At 43.4% G+C, this 19431-nt stretch overlaps 1 protein-coding gene across 3 annotated transcripts in view; it reads right to left on the reverse strand.

Moving 5' to 3' along the window:
• LOC140204424 (regulator of microtubule dynamics protein 3-like) overlaps positions 1-19184 on the reverse strand; it is a 39737-nt gene extending 20553 nt beyond the window's left edge. For all 3 annotated transcript variants that reach the window (XM_072271146.1, XM_072271145.1, XM_072271147.1), the window contains exons 1-6: positions 18619-19184; positions 16093-16215; positions 11755-11998; positions 7133-7235; positions 5282-5342; positions 1136-1208 (exon numbers count right to left, since the gene is read on the reverse strand). In XM_072271146.1, the coding sequence (XP_072127247.1) occupies positions 1136-1208; positions 5282-5342; positions 7133-7235; positions 11755-11998; positions 16093-16215; positions 18619-19085 (1071 nt within the window). In that variant the 5' untranslated portion in view covers positions 19086-19184. The remainder of the gene's footprint in view (positions 1-1135; positions 1209-5281; positions 5343-7132; positions 7236-11754; positions 11999-16092; positions 16216-18618) is intronic.
• Between the last annotated feature and the right edge of the window lie 247 nt (positions 19185-19431).

The raw sequence follows: 19431 nt of genomic DNA on the forward strand, positions 1-19431 counted from the left end.
GGTTTCTCAATCAATCAATCAATCAATAAAAGTGACCATTGCAAAGGCGCTCCAAAGCATTGATTTCACATGAAGATAATGGAAATGTTTGTGTTTAGTAGTTCTAGATTTCCACAAATACGATAAAGTCACAAGCGACTTTATCAGGGAAAACTCTCTTAAAGAGAGTAATTCCTGGGAAAAGGGACTACAGTTACAAGTATAGATTAAAGACACTAGGACTGCTTTCATTGCAGAAATATGAGGGAGACCTGATTATAGTATATAAAATGGTAAATGGTCTGGAGAGAATGGATTGTGAGAGGTTATCCCTGTTGATGGAGGGGTTGGCGACCGAAAAAAAGAACTCTGAATGACATGAGGAAAAACTTCTTATATACAACATGTGGTATCTAGAATGCACCGCCAAAAGATGTGGCTGAAGCTAGTTCCTCTATAATCATTACAAATGAAATGGAGATATATATAGTGAGGAAAAAGTTATGTTAATTACAAAAATAGAACCATGGGGTAGAATTGTTGAGTAACTATGGCAAGCAGCAGACATAGACAAAAATGTTTTACTCTTTAAAAAACACCTAAGTGTAAGGGATAAACACAAGAGATACTGCAGATACTGTAAATCCGAAGCAATATACACCGAATACTGGAGAAACTCAGCAGGTCAGGCAGCATCTATGGAAATGAATAAACAGTCGATGTTTCAGCCGAGACCCTTCTACAGTACTGGAAATGAAGAGGGAAGATGCCAGAATTAAAAGATGGGAGGAGAGGAAGGAGAACAAGCTAGAAGATGGTAGGTGAAGCCAGGTGGGTGGGAAAGGTAAGGGATGGAGAAGAAGGAACCTGATAGGAGAGGAGAGTGGACCACAGGAGTAGGGAAAGTGTCAGTGTAAGATCATTTGGAAGGTAAGTCTAACAGCATACATAGCTGTAGGAAGAAATAAGAAATTTGCATTTTTTAGGGCCATCAATATTATCATATATTTAAGTGTGAAGTTACCTGACCTGTTAATAATTCTCAATGATAGCCATTTTTCACAAGGAAAGATTTAATAAAAAATAAGTCATCATTGCTTTGGTATGTCAGACTAGGTTAAATACTCAAGATACTTTAAACTAATGAATTTCTAACCTTGAGCTCTTCATTTTCTTCAGACCTGTCATCCACTTCCTGGTCCTCCACATACCCACTCACAATTGCAAGCCTTCATCACAGGAAAAGAAAACAACATTATTAAACTGAGCTCTGGAGATGACCACTAGTAATCTGGAAGAAGCAGTAAGGATGAGCAGAAAAAAACTTTGCCATGATGATCCCCAACAATGCCACCCCTCAGCCCCCTAGTCAAATTCCATCTGCACATCCAACCGCGTGTTCAGATCATGATACCACTGAACCAAGCCGTTTCTCAAACAATAATGACTCGGAGTACAGGAGGGAGACGGAGAGCCTAGTGACATGGTGACATGACAAGAATCTTTCCCTTGGTGGCAGCAAAACAAAAGCGCTGGTCATTGACTTTGGGAAGGGGGCAGTGCACATGCTCTTGTTTACGTCAACGGTGCTGAAATTGAAAACGCTGAGAGCTTCAAAGTCTTAGAAATGAACAGTACCAATAGCCTGTCAAGCAGAGCCAGAAACCTCACCAGTACCTCTGCTTCTTCAGAAGGCTACAGAAGTTTACTACGTCCCGTTAGACCTAGGGTCCACGGACCCCTCGGTTAATGGTAGGGGTCAATGGCATAAAAAGGGTTGGGGACCCCTGCCTTAGACCCTCACCAGCCTTTATTGATATACCCTATCCTGATGCATCAAAGCCCGGTATGGCAACTGCTCTGCCTGTGACTGCAAGAAACTGCAGAGAGTTGTGGATGCAACTCGGAACATCACAGAAAGCGATCTTCCCTCCATGGACTCTATCTACACTCTTCGCTCCCTCAGTAAAGCAGCCAGAGACCCCACCCACCCCAGACTCTTTCCTCTGCTATTCCACCGGCCAGAAGATATAGAAGCCCGAAAACAGGTGCCACCAGGCTCAAGGACTGCTTCTATCCTGCTGTTATAAGACTGCTAAACAATTCACTAAATGACAATCTTACAATCTACCTCATTATTATTTTACACTTTATTGTCTACCTGCAGTGCACTTTCTCTGTAATTGTAACATTCTTTCTGCAGTTTTTGTTTAACCTTGTACTACCTCAATGTACTGTTATATAAAGAATTGATCTCTATCAATGATATTGAAAGACAAATTTTTCACTGTACTTCAGTGCATTTGACAATAATAAACCTCAGGGCTCACACCACCGGGTTCAGGAACAGTTATTACCTCTCAATCATCAGGCTCTTGAATCAAATGGGATAACTTCACTCAACTGAGCTTTTCCCACAATCTATGGACTCACTTTCAAGGACTCTTCATCTTATGCTCTCAAAATTTATTGCTTATTTATTCATTATTGTTATTTCTTTTTGAATTTGTACAGTTTGTTGTCTTCACAAAGGTTGTCTGTCCTGTCGGGTGCAGTCTTTCATTGTGTTTCTTGTATTTACTGTAAAAATGAATCTCAGGGCTGTAAATGGGGGCAAATTTTTTGACAATGAATTTTGTTTGAACATTGAGTTAACAAGGATATCATTGCATGCATCATTCATTCTTAGGAAATGGTATGATTGGCAAGCTTGGCATTTTATTGCAAAACCCTCACTGTGTTAGAAAAGCCGGTAATAGACTCCTTCATGAAAGCTGCAGTCCCTCTGGTGAAGTTACTTTTACAGTCCTATTGGGCAGGGAGTTCCAAGATTTAGACACAGCAATGAAGGAACAGTGACATATTTCCAATTTGGGATAGTTTATGGCTTGGAAGGAATCTGTCAGTGGTTCCTGTTGCCCTTGGCTTATTGATAGAGATTGTGGGGTTGAGAGTACTTCCGGAGCCTTTTCTGGACCCTCTCGACGTTCTTATACGGCATCCAGCAATGAACACAATAATCCCGTGAGTCCGGATCACTGTATATGGCATTGCTTTATTAATTAGCATAAAGGTAGCGCTCAGCGGTGTTCATACTTGGTATCGTTACTGATGAACCATCGAAGTGCACACCTAACAACTTGGGTGCTGTGACAGCGTAGTGCTATTGCAACTTCGGGCTTCATTGTTTGGAGTTCAATTCTGGTGCCCTCTGTAAGAAACTTTGTACATTCTTCACATATGCATGTGGGTTTCCTCCGGGTGCTCCAGTTTGCTCTCAAATCCAAAGACGGTTAGGAGGTTAATTGGTCATTGTAATTGTCCTATGATTAGGCTAGTGTTAAATAGGTGGACTGCTGGATGACATGGCAGGGTAGGCCAGAAGGAGTAACAGAAGTCGGTGAGACAGCTAAAGCCTGTAGAAGAACTGTGGCAAGTTCTCAAAGACCTTTGGAACAACCAGCCAATTTTTTATAAAACTGCATGACAATGTACCTAAGAAAATAGATATAGTTTCAAAGGCAAAGAGAGGTCACACCAAATATTGCTTTGATTTAGTTTTCTTATTGTTTACTGCTCGCTATAGTAATTTTTTGATATTCAGAAACCTTTCATTTCATAATTTTTAAGAGCACCCTCACTTTACAGAATTTTTTCTATTTGTGCCTAAGAATTTTGCATAGTGCTGTATATAAAAAAACTAACCGTTACTGGGAAAAGCCATCATATAAATATAAATGCAAAGAAAGCACGACAGCGCATCTACTTCCTCAGGAGTCTGTGAACATTCGGCATGACATCAAAAACCTTGGCAAACTTCTATAGGTGTATGGTGGAAAGTGTACTGACTGGCTTCATTACGGACTGGTATAGGAACACCAATGCCTTTGAGTGGAAAATCCTACTCAAGGAATCTGTCCAGTACGTCATGGGTAAAACCCTCCTGATCTGTGCACATCCACTTGATCCACTTGTGCCATAGCAAAACAGCATCCATCATCAAAGATCCTCACCCAGGCCATGCTCCTTTCTCACTGCTGCCATCAGGTAGAAGGTACTGGTGCCTCAGGACTCACACCAGCAGGTTCAAGAACAGTTACTACCCCTCAACCACCAGGCTCTTGAACAAAAGGGGATAACTACACTCATTTAAGGACTCTTTTATTTTGTTATTCCATGCTCATTATTTATTGCTATTTATTTATATCTGTATTTGCACAGTTTGTTGCTGTTTACAGTTACTGTTCTATAGATTTGCTAAGTATGCCAGCAGAAAAAGAACCTCAGGGTTGTATGCGGTGACATGTATGTACTCTGATAATAAATTTCACCTTGAACTTTCGATTTTAATTGCCTTCCCTCCGCCTGAGCAACAGCTGTTTGCCTGTACTCTCCGTTGCCTTTTACCCAGCTATTATCCATGCTGAAAATGCCATGTTCATCAACTTTGTGGATAGGCCTGTTATACAGCAGCTTATCAGAAGCCTTCTGGAAGCCTACATATTTGGCTACTAAATAGGTACTAATGCTGTTAGGAAGCTGGCCTAACTTTATGTGCTGACCTTTATTGGCAGTGGAGTAACTTCTTCAAACTCACATACTTCAAATGGAAAGGAGCTGGTAGAGCAGTGCCAGAGGCAGGGGTGGAGGGCACGTTGTAAGCCGATAGAGGTAGGGGGCAGATGTTTTGCTGGTTTCTGGCTCTGCACAACCTACTCTCTCTTTGGCATTACGAGGGATGCAGAGAAAAGAGCCATCAGGACCGTCACAGAGGTTATGGATCAAGAGGTGTGTGACCTGTAGACCAATACTGCGGGGACACAAGCTGAGGCCTGATCAACCCTGGCTGGGTCACCAGAGCAAGGATATCTGATGCTGAAAGACCGGAAACACCTGATGGCCCCAGATGATGGTGTGTCCCAGCACATACGAGGATGTATCTCAGCATCCCTTGTCTCATGTTGGTAGATCGTTTGTAGATTGAGGCCAGTACTATTATTCTTCAGCAAAATCAAGGCAAATATTTTTCTCATTTGCAATAACTAGCATGCAGAGGAACTATTCCTGCCCTAGTTTACTACCTACCCTCTAAGCCAGGTGTTCCCAACCTTTCTTACGCCATGGAGCAACACCATTAAGCAAAGGGTCCGTGGACCTCAGGATGGGAACCCCTGCTCTACACCAGCCTTATTTGTATTGTTCTGTCATTCCACATATCAGAGTACAATTCCTGGATGATTTGTCTTTTTACTGAGTTCCTTAATGAATAGCATTCAAGTGGGAAAGAGGGATAATTCCGTACCAGATTTGGCATTCTATAGAATCCTCATGCTCCTTCAGGCTGGCCATCCCTTCATCTCTTCCTGTGGAGAATAAAGAACACAGACTTAAAAACTTGCAGATAAAACTATATGAAGCAAAATGACTGTCTTCTTTATGTTCATCATCACCATCTTAAAAACTTTAAAGAGTGCTGATACATCTTTCAGATTTTGTTGCCAATTTGCATTTTTATATTTTAATATTCAGCTGACAAATTACAGTAGTACACTTGATTTTGTATGGTAAAACTTCTGTGAATTTACAAACTCACTCTTGCAAACACTTTCACGAGAAAATCTGCAGATGCTGGAAATCCAAGCAACACACACAAAATGCTGGGGCAGCATCTATAGAGAAAAGTACAGTCGACATTTTGGGCCGAAGCCCTTTGGCAGGACCGGAGAAAGAAAAGCTGAGGAGTAGATTGAAAAGGTGTGGGGAGGGGAGAAAGAAACGCAGGGTGATAGGTGAAACCTGAGGGGGGAGGGGTGAAGTAAAGAGCTGGGAAGTTGATCAGTGAAAGAGACAGAAGGCCATGGAAGAAAGAAAGGGAGGAGGAGCACCAGGGGAAGGTGACAGGTGAGCAAAGAGATAAGGTGAGAGAGGGAAATGGGTTTAGGAAATGGAGAGGTGAGGTGGGAGAGGGATTACCAGAAGCTCGAGAGATCAATGTACACGCCATCAGGTTGGATATAAGATGTTGTTCCTCCAACTTGAGTGTGGCCTTATCACAACAGCGGAGGAGACAATAGATAAACATACTGAAATGGGAATGAGAAGTGGAACTAAAATGGGTGGCCACTGGGACATCCTGCTTTTGCTGGAGGACGGAGCATAGGTGCTCGGCGAAGCGGTCTCCCAACCTTCGTCGGGTCTCACTGATATTCAGGAGGCCACACCAGGAGCACCGGACACAGTATATGACCCAACAGACTCACAGGTGAAGTATTGCCTCACCTGGAAGGACGGTTTGGGGCCCTGAATGGTCGTGGGGGAGCAGGTGTAGCACTTGTTCCGCTTGCAAGGACGGAGATCAGTGAGGAGGGACAAATGAGCAAGGGAGTCACATAGAGCTTCTCTCTCCCTTCCCTTTTAAATCTACACCTCAGCTGTTTCACCAGTCCTGTCAAAGGGTTTCGGCCCGAAACTTCGACTGTACTTTTTTCTATAGATGCTGTATGGCCTGCTAAGTTCCTCCAGCATTTTGTGTGTGTTGCTTGCAAACACATTATCTGCTCTCTGTATCTAACTATTGTTCTCTTAGATTGTATTTAGCATAGACAGAGATAGAGTTCACTTTGACATTGAACAAACCTTAGATTGTAATTAGCAGTCTATTCACGAGATATAGCTCACTTTGGCACTGAACAAACCTTACACTTTATTATCACAGTCTATGCATGATATATACTGTAGCTCACTTTGGCATCGAATAAACCTTCATAAGTTCATCATTTTTCAGGGTTTGGGTATCACTGACTTCTCGACCATCCCTGACTGCAAGGAGACGACGATGATGAGCTGCCACCTTGAACTCTTGCAGTCCTCCTGGTATTCCTTAGCATGTCAGTTTGGTGTTCTAGCAGCAACATATACAATTTAGATCTTTAAATTGCAGGTTTTGTGGTAGAAAAAGAATGAGATGGAAGATAATGAATGGATCTACATTTCTACACAGTCAGTGAGTATTTTCTCCACATCACCTGTATCGATTAGTGAACTCATGTTGATTAGAAAGTGGATTAAGACCAAAGTACTCTTATTACAGTAATCATACTTGGCAAAAAGGAGACACTGTTAGATTTTAATTTTTCTATAATAAGATTCCTACCTGCCAAAGCATAGCAGTTCTGAGTTTCTTTATCTTCTGTCAGCTGGAACATGTCACTATAGGCACGAATCATCCGCCAGCAGAACTCTTTTCTCTTGCCGTACTGTAAGTTATGAGAAAACTAATTCAAACACCATGGTAATACTACGAAGACTCAGTAACATTTATTTCATTCAGTAGTTCCTCTGATAAGATTATAAAACAAAGGAATAGAATTATGCCAATCCATCATGGCTGATTTATTTTCTCTCTCAACCCCATTCTCCTGTCCTCTCCATGTAAACTTTGACACCCCGACTAACCAAGAATCTAGTGAAGTAAGAAATAAGATTTGCATTTACGTTGATAAGGACTTTTCACCTTTTTACAACCATGGGACGTCTTTCTAACTGATGAATATTTTCTGATGTGGGCTCTTGATCTGTAATGTAATAATGGTTGCATAATCCTTATTTGGCAATATCGATCATGGTCTAAATACTGTTCAGAATCATTCTTGAGACACCAGAGAGTAATCCTTGAGTACAACCTGAAGTCAATATTGGTACGATTATAAAACCCTGGTCCTTCCCTAGTTCAGAGAAAACATACAAGATACAATTGATACATGACAGCTGTATGTACTGTATATCAGCTGAAGGCATCACAGATGGCACAGTGGTTAGTGCAACACTATTACAGCTCGGGACGTCGGAGTTTGGAGCCCAATTCTGATGTCATTTGTAAGGAGTCTGTAGGTCTTCTCTATGGAATGCGGGTGGGTTTTTCCAGCTGCCTCACCGGAATTGTTTAATATCTATAGTGAAATGATTCTCAGAGAAACAGAAGACCTAGATGGGATAAAAATTGGAGGTGTTAACATCAACAATATAAGATATGCAGACGATTCCACCCTAACAGCAAGAGCTGCAGAAGACCTACAAATCCTCCTGGACAAAGTAAAACAAACAAGTGCAGATTTTGGTCTAACCGTCAACTGTAAAAAAACCAAATGTATGGTAATATCAAAACAGCAGGATACTCCCAACTGCCAATTGTACATCAGTAACCAAGAGATTGAACAAAAGACCAGCTTTAATTACCTTGGTAGTTTTATATCACAAGATGCTAGAAGTAAAGTAGAAATAAAAAGAAGAATTGCCATTGCTAAAACTAACTTCCAAAAAATGAAACACGTTTTTACCAACAGACACATTTCTATGACAACAAGGCTTAGGCTACTAAAATGTTACATCTGGTCAATTTTGCTGTATGCTTCCGAAACATGGACTATAACACCAGAACGCCAAAGAAACTTAGAAGCAACAGAAATGTGGTTTCTTAGAAGAATGCTGAAAATTTCATATAGAGATAGGGTAACTAGTGAGACAGTACTCCAATGTGCCCAGACAAAAAGATCTTTAATGAGAACATTAAATGAGAGGAAACTTAAATTCCTGGGCCATGTCATCAGAAAGGGAGAAATAGAATGCCTTACATTACAAGGCCGTATGCCTGGGAAATGCGGAAGAGGAAGGCAAAGAAGAAAATATATGGACACTGTGAAAGAACAGATATCATTGTTTGTGCGAGATATCATTGACGCTGCATGGGATCGCTCAATGTGGAAAGCCATGATCGCCAAGCGTGTAACACGCAAGGCACATGAAGAAGAAGAAGATCCTTACAAAGATCTGCGGTGCACTGTCATAGGAAAGTAGCATCCATCAACAAGGACCCCCACCACCGAGGACACGCTCTCCTCTCACTGCTGCCATCAGGAAAGAAGGTACAGGAGCCTCAGGACCCACACCACCAGGTTCAGGAAGTTATTGCCCCTCAACCGTCAAGCTCTTGAACCAGAGAGGATAACTTCACTCAACTTCACTTGCCGCATCACTGAACTGTTCCCACAACCTATGGACTTACTTTCAAGGACTCTTCATCTCATATTCTCGATATTTATTGTTTGTTTATTTATTTATTATCATTAATATTATTTATTTTATTTCTTTTTGTTTTTGCAATTTGTTGTCCTTTGCACATTGATTGCCTGTCCAGCCAGTTGGGTGCAGTCTTTCATTGATTTGACTGTGTTTCTTGTATTTGATGTGAATACTGGCAAGAACATGAACCTCAAGGTTGTATATGCTGGCATAAATGTACTTTGATAATAAATTTACTTTACTTTTAAATGGGTTCACTGTAATGCCACTTTGCTAGTCTTACCAAGACCTATTGGCTGGGAGAAAAAAAGCATTATTGATACAGACTTCTATTATTGCAGATTTCTAAACAGCAACTGAACATGAACAAAGTTTTTGGAAACTGCTGCGATCTATTTATCCTTGCATTAGATTTGTAACATTTTGCTAATCTCTAGATTTAAAATAGAAAATGCTAGGTCAATAATCCTTTATCTGCATTATAACTTATTGCTTCCCTACTTCATAATCAAGTGAAATTAAATGAATCTGTTTATAATAATACCTAACTTTTTAGTTAATTAGCAATTTCAAAGGATTCAAAGTACGTTTATTATCGAAGTATGTATGCAGCATTCAACCCTGAAATTCGTCGTCCCACAGACAACCATGAAACGAAGACAGCCACTGAATCCATTCAAGGAAAAACATCAACCCATCCCCCATGCCCAAAAACAAATCGGGCAAATGGCAAAAAATAACGAGCAAAAACACAGAATATAAAACACAATAGCAAAAGAATCCATACTCAGTTCATCTCAGTGTTCATGATCTGCAGGGCGTCTTGATTCACAGTCACCCAACAATAGCAACAGAAAAAGGAGTGACCAGGAACCAGAAAACACATCGGTTTCTCTAGAGATTCACGGAATCAATGTTGAAGCTACAATTTTATTTATTTATCTATCTATTTATTTATTTATTGAGATACAGTGCAGAATAAGCCCTTCCAGCCCTTGGAATTGTGCCGCCCAACAACCCCATGATTTAACCCTAGTGTAATCACAGGACAATTTACAATGACCATTTAAGCTACAAACTGGTACGTCTTTGGACTGTGGGAGGAAACCCACACACTCCATGGGGAGAATGTACAGATTCCTTACAAAGGACGTTGGAAATGAATGCCAAACTTCGATGTCCCAAGCTGTAATAGTGTTGCACTACCACGGTACCCAGAGAGGATGTTGATTTTCACTCGCGATTAATTTCCTCTGTTCTGAGAACGTGTCTGGTGATGACAGGGCTATATTTATTCTGCATGCCACCATTTACAATGTGGCTTCCAGGATGACCTTTGAAGTTAATTGCAGGGAGTGGGTGTCAGGCAGGGATCAGGGGAAAATGAAGTGGGCACATTGATATTAAAGTATTATTGTCGGAAACTTTGAATTCAACTGGTTAAACAAAAAATTTAACGAATCACTTAGTCAGTTGATCAAAGCATTACTCTCTGTATTTGTCCATGATTCATGGTATTGGAATAACTGTAAAGAATCAACACAGTTGATTCTGGTTAATTGAGTCATCAGTTAATCAGGGCAGCAACTTATTTGTGACAACTCTTACATAACAAAAACTAATCGAGAAAATAGATGGGATTTCCTTCATGTATTTGGGACAGGGGACAGTTGCCGAATAGGTTCTAACTAGTGTCAGATGCACGCAGTTCTGTAGCTGTTAGAGACTAGATAGTGTTTAGAGTTAACAGCTTTTAAATAGTACCAGTTGTGTGTGGTTGTGTTCAAAAAACTGATTTTTGTCACTGATAGTTGGCGAGAAATAAGTAGCAAGACAACTCCAAACTGTTTTGCTCACTGTGGTTTCAAGCATTCGGGCTTACAGATCCCAGAAACAGCTGGGAGTGAAAATGAAACAATTTCACTTTGAAGTGAAACTACTAAGAATTTGAAGGTATTGACAATCTACAACCTTCACAGTACTTTGCATACAAAGCTAGACAGGGAGTTACACACCTTCTCAAAAATCAGCTGAGCCGGAAGCTTTCTTCAGCGTTGTTAAAGAAAAAACTGTGAAAGTGGATATTGCTGTTTCAAGGGAAAATAGTGGATGAAGTTTAATGTCTTTCTACTGTCTGTGCTTCAAGTGAAAATCCAAATTAATCCGTGCAGGAAATGATGTAAAAAATTGCTTATGAATAGAAAGTAACGTTTGTACAAAACAAACTGCATACCAAACAACCAGCATCTCTCGAGGCTAGAACAGCCAATCACCTCGAAAGTTATAATTAAAATAAAGATTTGGAGGATGTAGTCATTGAAAGCATTGTGTGAAGGCAGCCGATTATCTACACTATGTATCTGCGCTAATTTTGTTCCTTTACAGTCAATCACAAGAATGTGGCAGCCTACACTGGATGAATTCCTGTCAATAACTAATAGGAACTAATACACAGTTTTATGGTGCTGTGGTAATATTGGTAGTGTTCGAATTTGTTTTGCAGTTCACTTAAATACATAATTTGTTACTCAGTTTGTTTGTTTAATACTTTTTTAATGATTTTCATGAAACTTTGACTAATTGGGGTAACTGCTTATTGGGACAAAACGTACTGATCCCAATGACCGAAATCCACCTGTGGGTATTACAATAATTGTAAAGAAGTGAATCGAACAAACTATTTTGATTTGTTGCTACCTTATTTTTATAGTCCAAAAGGACTTTGAATCCTTGCTCTTGTTCTTCCTTGGTTCCGTCATGCAACCTGTCAATTTCATGCAGCAGGGAGGTAATTTCACTTTTATCACCTTCAGGAGGTTGCAGGCACTGTATGGAGTTGGCCTCATGCTCCAGTGGAGGGGAGAAATTCAGAGCCTGTACCAAGTCGTTGACATCTTCTTCATCCTTTTCCATTTCTGTTTCATTCGTTGCCATTGCATGACTGGAATAAATGAATTTCAGAGTTCATAAACTTAATAACATTTAGAAATGTCAATGGAGTTGAGAAACTTTGTAAACTTGGCCCACAGAAATTCCTAAACAACAGGAATTCTGCAGATGCTGGAAATTCAAGCAACACACATCAAAGTTGCTGGTGAATGCAGCAGGCCAGGCAGCATCTCTAGGAAGAGGTGCAGTCGACGTTTCAGGCCGAGACCCTTCGTCAGGACTAACTGAAGGAAGAGTTAGTAAGAGATTTGAAAGTGGGAGGGAGAGGGGGAGATCCAAAATGATAGGAGAAGACAGGAGGAGGAGGGATAGAGCCAAGAGCTGGACAGGTGATAGGCAAAAGGGGATACGAGAGGATCATGGGACAGGAGGTCCGGGAAGAAAGTCAAGGGGGGGGGACCCAGAGGATGGGCAAGAGGTATATTCAGAGGGACAGAGGGAGAAAAAGGAGAGTGAGAGAAAGAATGTGTTCATAAAAATAAGTAACAGATGGGGTACGAGGGGGAGGTGGGGCCTTAGCGGAAGTTAGAGAAGTCGATGTTCATGCCATCAGGTTGGAGGCTACCCAGACGGAATATAAGGTGTTGTTCCTCCAACCTGAGTGTGGCTTCATCTTTACAGTAGAGGAGGCCGTGGATAGACATGTCAGAATGGGAATGGGATGTGGAATTAAAATGTGTGGCCACTGGGAGATCCTGCTTTCTCTGGCGGACAGAGCGTAGATGTTCAGCAAAGCGGTCTCCCAGTCTGCGTTGGGTCTCGCCAATATATAAAAGGCCACATCAGGAGCACCGGACGCAGTATATCATCCCAGTCGACTCACAGGTGAAGTGTTGCCTCACCTGGAAGGACTGTTTGGGGCCCTGAATGGTGGTAAGGGAGGAAGTGTAAGGGCATGTGTAGCACTTGTTCCGCTTACACGGATAAGTGCCAGGAGGGAGATCAGTGGGGAGGGATGGGGGGGGACGAATGGACAAGGGAGTTGTGTAGGGAGCGATCCCTGTGGAATGCAGAGGGGGGGGAGGGAAAGATGTGCTTAGTGGTGGGATCCCGTTGGAGGTGGCAGAAGTTACGGAGAATAATATGTTGGACCCGGAGGCTGGTGGGGTGGTAGGTGAGGACCAGGGGAACCCTATTCCTAGTGGGGTGGCGGGAGGATGGAGTGAGAGCAGGTGTGTGTGAAATGGGGGAGATGCGTTTAAGAGCAGAGTTGATAGTGGAGGAAGGGAAGCCCCTTTCTTTAAAAAAGGAAGATATCTCCCTCGTCCTAGAATGAAAAGCCTCATCCTGAGAGCAGATGCGGCGGAGACGGAGGATTTGCGAGAAGGGGATGGCGTTTTTGCAAGAGACAGGGTGAGAAGAGGAATAGTCCAGATAGCTGTGAGAGTCAGTAGGCTTATAGTAGACATCAGTGGATAAGCTGTCTCCAGAGACAGAGACAGAAAGATCAAGAAAGGGGAGGGAGGTGTCGGAAATGGACCAGGTAAACTTGAGGGCAGGGTGAAAATCCATCCCCCATCAGGAAGGTCACAAAGCTCTACGCTTCTTTTTGGATTCCAGACCTAATCAGTTCCCCTCTACCACCACTCTGCTCCGTCTAGTGGAATTAGTCCTTACTCTTAATAATTTCTCCTTTGGCTCCTCCCACTTCCTCCAAACTAAAGGTGTAGCTATGGGCACCCGTATGGGTCCTAGCTATGCCTGCCTTTTTGTTGGGTTTGTGGAACAATCTATGTTCCGTGCCTATTCTGGTATCTGTCCCCCACTTTTCCTTCGCTACATCGACGACTGCATTGGCGCTGCTTCCTGCACGCATGCAGAACCCGTTGACTTTATTAACTTTGCCTCCAACTTTCACCCTGCCCTCAAGTTTACCTGGTCCATTTCCGACACCTCCCTCCCCTTTCTAAATCTTTCTGTCTCTGTCTCTGGAGACAGCTTATCCACTGATGTCTACTATAAGCCTACTGACTCTCACAGCTATCTGGACTATTCCTCTTCTCACCCTATCTCTTGCAAAAACGCCATCCCCTTCTCGCAATTCCTCCGTCTCCGCCGCATCTGCTCTCAGGATGAGGCTTTTCATTCTAGGACGAGGGAGATGTCTTCCTTTTTTAAAGAAAGGGGCTTCCCTTCCTCCACTATCAACTCTGCTCTTAAACGCATCTCCCCCATTTCACGTACATCTGCTCTCACTCCACCCTCCCGCCACCCCACTAGGAATAGGGTTCCCTTGGTCCTCACCTACCACCCCACCAGCCTCCGGGTCCAACATATTATTCTCTGTAACTTCCACCACCTCCAACGGGATCCCACCACTAAGCACATCTTTCCCTCCCCCCCTCTCTCTGCATTCCGCAGGGATTGCTCCCTACACAACTCCCTTGTCCATTCGTCCCCCCCATCCCTCCCCACTGATCTCCCTTCTGGCACTTATCCGTGTAAGCGGAACAAGTGCTACACATGCCCTTACACTTCCTCCCTTACCACCATTCAGGGCCCCAAACAGTCCTTCCAGGTGAGGCAACACTTCACCTGTGAGTCGACTGGGGTGATATACTGCGTCCGGTGCTCCCGATGTGGCCTTTTATACATTGGCGAGACCCGATGCAGACTGGGAGACCGCTTTGCTGAACATCTACGCTCTGTCCGCCAGAGAAAGCAGGATCTCCCAGTGGCCACACATTTTAATTCCACATCCCATTCCCATTCTGACATGTCTATCCACGGCCTCCTCTGCTGTAAAGATGAAGCCACACTCAGGTTGGAGGAACAACACCTTATATTCCGTCTGGGTAGCCTCCAACCTGATGGCATGAACATCGACTTCTCTAACTTCCGCTAAGGCCCCACCTCCCCCTCGTACCCCATCTGTTACTTATTTTTATGAACACATTCTTTCTCTCACTCTCCTTTTTCTCCCTCTGTCCCTCTGAATATACCTCTTGCCCATCCTCTGTGTTCCCCCCCCCCCTTGTCTTTCTTCCCGGACCTCCTGTCCCATGATCCTCTCGTATCCCCTTTTGCCTATCACCTGTCCAGCTCTTGGCTCTATCCCTTCCCCTCCTGTCTTCTCCTATCATTTTGGATCTCCCCCTCCCCCTCCAACTTTCAAATCCCTTACTCACTCTTCCTTCAGTTAGTCCTGACGAAGGGTCTCGGCCCGAAACGTCGACTGCACCTCTTCCTACAGATGCTGACTGGCCTGCTGCGTTCACCAGCAACTTCGATGTGTGTTGCCACAGAAATTCCCCATGTGGACCACAGAAAACTGGAATTGCTACACGATGAACAGAATTACATTCCACAATTGTGGATGGTGAAATAAGCAGCAGAGAGATGTGAACTCAGCCAGCTCCAGCAGGGGCACTAGCCTCCCCAGCATCCAGGACATCTTCATGGAGCGATGCCTCAAAAACGGTTGTATCCATCATTAAGGACCCCTGTCACCAGGACATGCCCTCTTCTCATTGCTACCATCAGGGAGGAGATACAGAAGCCTGAAGGCACACATTCAATGATTCAGGAACAGCTTCTTCCACCCTGCCTTCAGATTTCTGAATGGACAATGAACCCATGAACACTACCCCTCAATACTTTCTTTTTCATTTTTTGACTTATTTAACACACACACACACACTTCTTACTGTAATTTAGTTTTTATTATGTACTGCTGCCACAAAACAACAAATTTCATGACATATGCCAGTGATATTAAACCTGATTCTAAACAAAAAAAGGGGTTATTGAATCAAGATGGAATGCAAACTATGGGATGATATCCTGAAATTGGTGCGGCATCCTCAAGTTTTTAAAATCGTTTACTACTTGGTGACTTTCAGTTGGTGATCCTCACTACTGTGAAGAGTTCTAGAATAAAAAATATAATTGGGAGGATATTTTTATTTCCTGAACAAGAGAAAATCTGTAGATGCTAGAAATCCAAGCAACACACACAAAATGCTGGAGGAACTCAGCAGGCCAGGCAGCATCTATGGTAAAGAGTACAGTCAACGTTTTGGGTTATTTCTACTATTTTTGTACATATCATACAGAAAGGTGTTAAAATAACAATGAACACATTACCCAATTTCCTCTTGAAGCTGAAGAGGTAAAGGGTCAGCATCCAGGGCAACCCTGTCCTCTGTGAGAGCTGCAGTTGCAAATGTGAGCATAGAGCAGTCTGATCCTGCAGGGATTTCTGTTTGACTGTTGATTACAAAGGAAGTATAAGTTCTTATTTTCAAACCTATAAAATGATTTGCAAAGCTCAAACACTGTTATTTTCCCTTTAAGTATTCAGTTAATCTAGTTATTTTGTATTAGAGTGATACAACTATCACAGCAAATCTCAAAGTCAAACATTAAGGTCTACATGCTGTAATAATCCAATTAAAAGTTTTATATTTGAAGTGTCTCTATCTGGTTTGATTCTGAAAAAAAAAACACAGCCTCTCTTTAACAGCATACAACCATGTACTTGTACAAGTACCATCAATTAATGAGAAGATCTCCAAATTAGAATGTTAAGGTCAAGGAAAGGTCCAAACCGTCATATTATCTACAACACACGCAAGGTAACCGGAAGACCACAATCTGTGCAGATGGGAAATACCATCTCCTTCTCGCTGATGATCAACACTGGTGCCTCAGGGATGTGTCCCACTGCTCTACTCTCTCTACACCCATGACTAGGTGGCTCAAATGTCATCTATAAATTTGCTGCTGATACAACCATTGTTGGCAGAGTCTCAGATGAAGACGTAAGTGAGATATACCAACTAGTGGAGTGGTGCCGCAGCAACAACCTTCCACTCAACGTCAGTAAGACCAAAGAACTGATTGTGGACTTCAGGAAGGGTTAGATGAGGGAACATGAACCACTGCTCACAGAGGATCAGAAGTGGAGAGAGTGAGCAGTTTCAAATTCCTGGGTGTCAATATCTCTGAGGATCGATGTAGCTACTTATAAAGAAGGCAAGACAGCAGCTATATTTCATTAGGAGATTGAGGAGATTTGGTTTGTCACCTAAAACACTCGAAAACTTCTACAGATGTACTGTGGAGAGCATCCTGGCAGGCTGCGTTATCAGTGTCTGGATGGGGGTGCTAATGCATAGGATCGAAAGAAGCTACAGAAAGTTGTAAAACTAGTCAGCTCCATCATGGGTACTAGCCTCTGTAGTATCCACCACATTTTCAAGGAGCAGTGCCTCAGAAAGGCAACGTCCATTACTGAGGACCCCCATCATGCAGGACGTGCCCTCTTCTCATTGTTACCATCAGCAAGGAGGTACAGAAGCCCAAAGGCACACACTCAGCAATTCAGGAACAGCTTCTTTCCCTCTGCCACCTGATTCCTAAATGAACATTGAACCATTAACACTATCTCACATTTATGTTTTTGTACTATTTTGAATTTAACTATTTCATACACACACACACAGTATATATATATATATATATATATAAAATATACATTTAATTATTTATTTCTCTATATTCATTGTACTGCTGCCACAAAGACAACAAATTTCATGACATATGTCAGTGATATTAAACCTGACTCTGAGGTACTGAGAGAATTGGAACATACGCCAAGGTGTTTTTTCAAGCTGAAAAGACTGGAACATGTGTGGGCTGTATTTGGAAAGGATTTGTTCAGTTAGAACTGAGATCGTGAGAAATTCCTTTCATTAAGGATTGTAAATCTGGAATACTTTACTCCAGAGACCTTCAGCTGTTCAGTCAGTCACTGAATTAATATATGAAATCAAGAGATACTGAGACATTCAGGAAACTGCAGGATATGGGAACTGGTTGGGAAAACAAACTTGAGCAACAGCATCAGTCACCTGAATGGAGCTGTCTCAGAGAAACAAAAGGTCTACTAAGCATTGTGCAGGAAAGACAGAATGCCTGGAAGTTCTTGCACCAAAGGTTCTTTCCCTAGGGCTGGGGAAACCAAGAACGATGGGGGCATAGGTTGAAGGTGAGAGGGTGAAAAGAGGCCTCTTCACACAGGTGCAACCATCAGCTCGGCCTGCACATCCCTCTGTGGCAACAAGTTCCCACAGATTCTCCATCCTTCGCAAGAAGAAATTTGCCCTGTGGGATTCGTTACCACTGGCGGCTGTGGAGGCCGAATCATTGGGGTATACTTAGGGCAGGGGTTGATAAGACTCTTGATTTGTCAGGGCGTGAATAGACAATAGACAATAGGTGCAGGAGTAGGCCATTCGGCCCTTCGAGCCAGCACTGCCATTCACTGTGATCATGGCTGATCATCCACAATCAGTATCCAGTTCCTGCCTGATCCCCATAGCCTTTGATTCCACTATCTTTAAGAGCTCTATCCATCTCTTTCTTGAAAGCATCCAGAGACTTGGCCTCCACAGCCTTCTGGGGCAGAGCATTCCATATATCCACCACTCTCTGGGTGAAAAAGGATAGGAGAGAAGGCAGAAGATCGGGGCTGATATGAAAAATGGATCAGCCATAATGAAAAGGCCTAATTCTGCCCCTATGCCTTTATTCTGCGGCCATGCACTCGGATTCCACACTCTCTGCTTCTGGACACCCTCTATCCATGCCCATTACAGTACGACTAACCCTGCTTCAGCCTCACTCTCTGAGGTTTTCTCAGCATTTGCTGTGAAGTAGATGGAGAGAGACTCTGCAGAATCATCGCTGTCTCTCCTGGATTCGTATCTCTTCTTCTTCCTCCTGGCACTCTTGCGCTTCTTCCCGCTAATCTGCTTCCCTACGAAGCCTTGGATGCACTCCTTCAGGGAGGTCACCTCTTCCCTCAGACCGTCCAGGCAGCTCTGGATGGAATCGAGGTGCCACCGGATTTCGGCCTGCTCCTCTGAGACCCCGCTGGGGGGCTCCTGGGCATCTGCCAGGGTGGAGGTCTGCTTCGGCCCACCTGGCTGGACCACGTCTTCCCCCTCCTCCAGGGCTTCCAAGAGGATGGAGCCCCTCTGCTGCCTCCACAAGTAGTAAATACCCAAGGCTCCCGAGGCCGCCCCAATCCCTGCCAGCAAGCCCGCGGGCCTGAAGTGCTGCTTGCTGAACATCGGCCTACACGCCCGGCCGCGCCATTGCGCCCATTGTGGTCAGGCGACGCCGCGCCGCCCGTTGCTAGGGACGCGCGAGCCGGGAGCAGCGGGTCAAATCCCGGGCGGCCCCGCCAAACTCTCGCGAGACTCGCCTCTCCGGGGAGGGGGTGCGGGACAGCACTGCGTTGTTATAGCAACGCGGGAGATTGACTGTTACCAACCCCGTAGGCCCCGCCCCCGTTTCTGTCTGCTCCCCAGGGTCCACAAACCCGCTAGTCCTGAACTCACATCTACTATAAGCCTACTGACTGTCCCAGCTATCTGGACTATTCCTCTTCTCACCCTGTCTCTTGCAAAAATGCTA

This window comes from Mobula birostris, chromosome 10 (assembly GCF_030028105.1).
Source record: "Mobula birostris isolate sMobBir1 chromosome 10, sMobBir1.hap1, whole genome shotgun sequence".
Taxonomy (NCBI): Eukaryota; Metazoa; Chordata; class Chondrichthyes; order Myliobatiformes; family Myliobatidae; genus Mobula; species Mobula birostris.